We start from the raw sequence: 5,029 nt of genomic DNA on the forward strand, positions 1-5,029 counted from the left end.
GATAGGGTCTCACTCTTGCTCAGGCTTCTCTGAAATAGTTTTTGAACATGGATGTCTTGTGTTCTCTAACTGTTTAGGAGACCTTGCAGGTGAAGCCACAGGCTTCTTCCAGGACACCCCCTCCCTGCCTTGACCAAGGAGTCTGTGTTAGTGTCTAGCCTCAGAAGGCCAGACTTCTCCAGAAGGTCCAGACTTGACCAAGGCTGTCTGTGTGGGGCCTCAGCAGGCCCTGGCTCCATCCTACCCACCCCCACCTGCATCTCACCTGCTTTTGTACTGAGCCCAACATGCGTCTCCATAGATCTCTTTTGTTGTAAGAGATGGGGTCTCACTCTATTGTCCAAGCTGGAGTACAGTAGTGTCATCATAGTTCATTATAGCCTCCAATTCCTACACTCAAGGAATCCTGGCTCAACCTCCTAAGTAGCACGGATCTAGAAATGGGAATGTGCCAACAGATAATGTTTAAAAAGTATTGTAGAGATGGGCTCTTGCTATGTTGCCCAGGCTGGTCTCAAACTCCTAGGCTCAAGTGATCCTCCCAGAGTGCTGAGGGCACTGTGCCTGGCCTCCTCTCAGATCTTATATTCACACTCACTTCTTCTTCCACTGGTCTCACATCAGGAATTCCCCACACCAGAGCTGTGTGAGAGGTACCCAAGGAAGGCATGTTGAGGGAGACTGGGCAGGTTGAGTTTAGGGGCCAGCAGAAGCAAGGTAGAAGGCATCTGATCCAAACCCAGAGCTCTCTCAGTGCTTCCTGCTCTCTCTGTCACCTCTGTAGGCCCAGGGTCCTTGCAGTGTGCACACTGCTTGTCTACAGGGAGATGTCCAGAGGATGCGACTGTGAAGGTCTGTCCCAAGGGGACCACACACTGCTATAAGGGAGAGCTCTTGGTCACAGGAGGTAAGCTGGACACCTGGGGACCCTGCAAGGGCTGAACAAGGAGGTCTAAGGACTGAGAACTGACTCTCTGGGGAGCTGAGGCATAGGGGGCCAGAGGGAGGTGGGCCTGGCTTTCAGGAGCAGCACCTCCATCTGAGGGTCTGATGGTCCTTGCAGCATCATCACTGTCTCTCCCTCTCTCCCCTTCCCCAGAGAACATCCTCACCCGGCTACAAGTCCAAGGTTGCATGTCCCAACCAGGCTGCAACCTGCTCAATGGGACCCAGGACATTGGGCCTGTGATGGTGAAGGAGAGCTGTGATTCCAGACGTGAGTCCCATGTCTAACAATGAGGCTGTGTCCTGCACCACAGCCCTGGGGCACAATGACCCTTGCTAGAGTATGGGCCAGCCAGAGGCATCCCACCAAAGCCAACAGCACTGAGTGATTTAGGTGTTTATTACTCACTCTGCCATGTGTAGAGTGAGGGGGTGTGGAGGGGGTCAGCAGGTTGTGTGCAGCTGAAAGAGAGAAAGACAGAGGGTTTGGCCCAAGGGACAGACTATAGGACAAGAGCCCACTGTTGGGAATTTTCCAGGATGCCAGGCTAAGGTAGGGCAGCCTGTCTGGGTGGGAGCGGAGGCAGATGAGGGTGCAGGGTGAGTTGACTTGCATATGACTTGATGTGTCAGGGATACTGGAGAACCTACTGCTTCTCATGGAGCCCTGACATTGGGCAGCCATGGGTCTCCCCTTCCCCTTGACCACTCCACCAACTACTGCCCCCAGTGACACCCCTTGTGGTACTAGAGCTGGGGAAGTTGGTCCCTCCCTGGGCAGTCGCCTCCTAGAGGCACACCACAGATCTTTGCTGGGCAGTGATCTCTGCCACACTCCTTGGCCAACTTATTTAGCTGCTCTGGTGCTCAATTTCTTTACCTATAAAACTGGGCTATTAATATTAATAGGACCTCCCTTAGTGGTGGTCAAGCTTATACAACCAAGGCCTAGAAAAGAACAGGGCTCAGAATGTGAACTATCTCCTTCACCTGCTGAGAACCTACTTAGGGATGTATAACTATCTTAAATCCTCACCACAACCCATGAGATGCGAGTACATCTACAGAAGGGGTTACTGGAGCTCTCAGAGGAGAGTCAATGCCCAAAGCCACACAATCACAAGCAACAGAGCCTGGCCTGGCAGCATCTGAGTTATGCAGACCAAGGACTGTCAGACTGTTAGCTCAGAGCCAATCGCTCCCCACCCGCACCCCAGGCTTTGCATTTGTGACTTGAATGCAGGACTCCCAGAAGGCTGCCTTGATATGCTTAGCTCTGCATCTCAATCTTTCTGCTCTCATCTGCTGTCATTCTCTGCCACTCTCCCTGTCACTACTGCAGTCCAGCCACCATCCTCAAACAAGCTAAGCTTGAGCCCACCTTAGGGCCTCTACACCTGCTCCTCCTCTGTCTGGAGCATGCTATCTGCATGTCTTTCTAGGCCTGGCTCTTTCATTCCATTGATCCCATGGCTAAAATGCCACGTCAGGCTGGCCCTTCCAGAACGCTAACTAAGCTGAAGCAGCCAGTTTGTTCACTAGTTTTCACTCTGTCCAGCACCCAGAAACAAGCTCATGTATTTGTTAAGTATGCGTCTGTCTTACTAAGCTGTGGGCTTCGGTCTAGGCAGCAGCCTCATTCTTATTTGTTTCCCTGTATCTGAGGCAACTAGGATGGTGCCTGGTACTTTTAAGGCAGCTTCAGTCAATATTAGTTGAGTACAACAGGACATGTAATTGAGTATCCATGACCTATTAGCTTCCTGGCCCTCCCTTCCCTCACCTCTTCCAGCAAGGATATGGCTTCAAGCCATGCCAATTCCAGAGGGTGCCACTCACACAGCAGTGGGAATCGCTGGGGAGGGCCCTGGTTTCCACAGTGCACAGCCTGTGCTACCTGAGGTGATGGCTCTGTTGCCATCTTTCCCTTTCTGTTCACTCATTTATTCAATCAATAAACATTTATTAAGCATCTACTCGCTGCCACAGAGGTGATGTAGACACAGTAGGAGATCAGACAAACATGTCCCCAGCAGGGTGGCGGATATGAAATTTTCAAACACACATAAAGATGCAATATGTAGAGATATCAAAAATAATTGCAAGTTAAATGTTCATTTCTCTTTCTCCACTATGCTGGCTCTCCCTGTCCTTCCTGTGCCTCTCCTCTCTCTGTCAGACACCTACCTTTACCCTCTGCAGTCACTGACAGACACCACTCATTCTTTCCTGTCTCCCTCCAACCAGTATCCTAGAGCTGGCTTGTATGGGCCTGTGAAAGGTGATGTTAAATAGCTCTGGATTGTTTGAACTGATTATTAATTAGTAGTTTGGTACTTTGAAAATTGATAGTTTGAAAATCAGACATGATAGGAATATTTACACCACAGAATTAGGTCAACAGTCTACTGGTTTTCTTGACCTTTTTCCCAAAAGCTGGTTTTCTAGCACAGCACTGTGCCCATCTGTTTCTAGCAAAAAAACTTTGCTTTGTCAAAATACTTTTTTTTTTTTTGAGACAGAGTCTTACTATGTCGCCCTTGGTAGAGTGCTATGGCATCACAGCTCACAGCAACCTCAAACTCTTGGGCTTAAGCAATTCTCTTGCATCAGCCTCCCTAGTAGTGCCCAGCTATTTTTGTGTTGCAGTTGTCATTGTTGTTTTAGCTCGCCTGGGCTGGGATAGAACCCACCAGCTCTGGTGTATGTGTCTAGTGCCCTAGCCGCTGAGCTACAGGTGCCGAGAGCAAAATACATGTTAATTGTTCAACCCATGTTGGGTTTCCACTCACACCCTTTCCCCATGCCATGTCTTCATTCTTTCCTGATGGCAAGGAAGTGGGGACCCAGGGCCTGTGCTGTGCTATGAGAGAATAGAGTATAAGAGGAGAGAAAGTGAGAGAAAGTCACAAAAGGGGAAATAACATGGAAAGAAAATTACAAAAGGAGAAATAAAAAGGGAAGGGAATAAAAAAAATAGGAAGGAAAGCGAAAGAACAGGGAAGGAGGAGGCCAGGGGCAGGAAGAATGTCGGGACCAGCCAATGCCCACTGAACAACGTTCTCACAGGCAGTTGGGCCATTTCCTCCCCTGAGGCCAAAAGGTGACCAGGGTGCTATGAGAGATGAGGAAACTGAAGCCACTCTGAAACAGGATTGGGGTGGGGGCCCACAGAGCTGGTTTAAGAGAAAAGAAGGCTGGGGATCCATATGAGGGAACTCTGTAGTCAGGGTGCTCTGTTTGAAATTGTGGGAAGAGCTGGAGCCTGGAATCCTCGGTCTGAGATAGAAGGGACCTGGGGACTCAGACTTCCAGGTGTGAGGGGAGAAAGGCTCAGGGGCTGGACCACTGGGTCTGAATGATGAGGAGCTGAGGGTCTGGATCCTTATGTCTGAGGGAGGAGGGACTGGGGTCTAGACCTCTGGATCTGAGGGAAGCGGGCCCCTCAGTCAGGCCCTTCAAGCACTTCAGACTGGGAGGGCACAGTCCAGGCCATCTTTGGCAAAGGCTTCCCCTCCCTACCCTCTTCCTTGGCTGCTGGGTCAGGGGAGGTATAAAGGTCCTGCTTCCTCGTAGAAAGAGCAGAAGGAAATTTTCTGTTGTAGAATGGTCATGAGCTCTGCCTGCCTGCTGGCCCTTCATGCTGCCACGTGAGTGAGGACCCAGACCTGGAAAAGACTTTCCTGGAGGACTAGCAGGAAATCTCCACTAAAATGGATTTGCTCTTCCCACCCCAGGACGGCAAGCCCTGTTCTGCCAGTTTGGGAGGTATAAGGAGGTGCACAATATATCCGAACTGCACCTCCAGTGGACAGTTAAGTCACAGAAAGAATGTGACAGAGGCTGGGGTTGCCACGACTCGCTGATGCTCATTCGGAATGGTGAGAAGGGGCCTGGCATGCAGAGCCCCACCTTTTCCCCCTACTGGGTCCCCAAGCCCACTTCCTGCCCATGAAACCCCTCAGGTGCCCAGAAACCTCCCACTTCTCACCCTAGGCCACCATGCAGCCTCTCTCCTCTAGTACCCTGGAGTCCTGATCCCCACCCAGCCTGACTCCCTCTCTCGGTCTGGTCCAGGACCATC

At 50.9% G+C, this 5,029-nt stretch overlaps 1 protein-coding gene across 1 annotated transcript in view; it reads left to right on the forward strand.

The window, feature by feature from the left end:
• CD177 (CD177 molecule) overlaps window positions 1-5,029 on the forward strand; it is an 18,596-nt gene that overhangs the window by 1,482 nt on the left and 12,085 nt on the right. Inside the window, exons 4-6 of the mRNA XM_023518950.1 lie at window positions 785-907; window positions 1,100-1,216; window positions 4,683-4,873. Coding sequence (XP_023374718.1) covers window positions 785-907; window positions 1,100-1,216; window positions 4,683-4,873 — 431 coding nt within the window. The remainder of the gene's footprint in view (window positions 1-784; window positions 908-1,099; window positions 1,217-4,682; window positions 4,874-5,029) is intronic.

The sequence above is a fragment of the Otolemur garnettii genome, unplaced genomic scaffold (genome assembly GCF_000181295.1).
Source record: "Otolemur garnettii isolate 467f Iridium unplaced genomic scaffold, OtoGar3 scaffold00152, whole genome shotgun sequence".
NCBI lineage: Eukaryota > Metazoa > Chordata > Mammalia > Primates > Galagidae > Otolemur > Otolemur garnettii.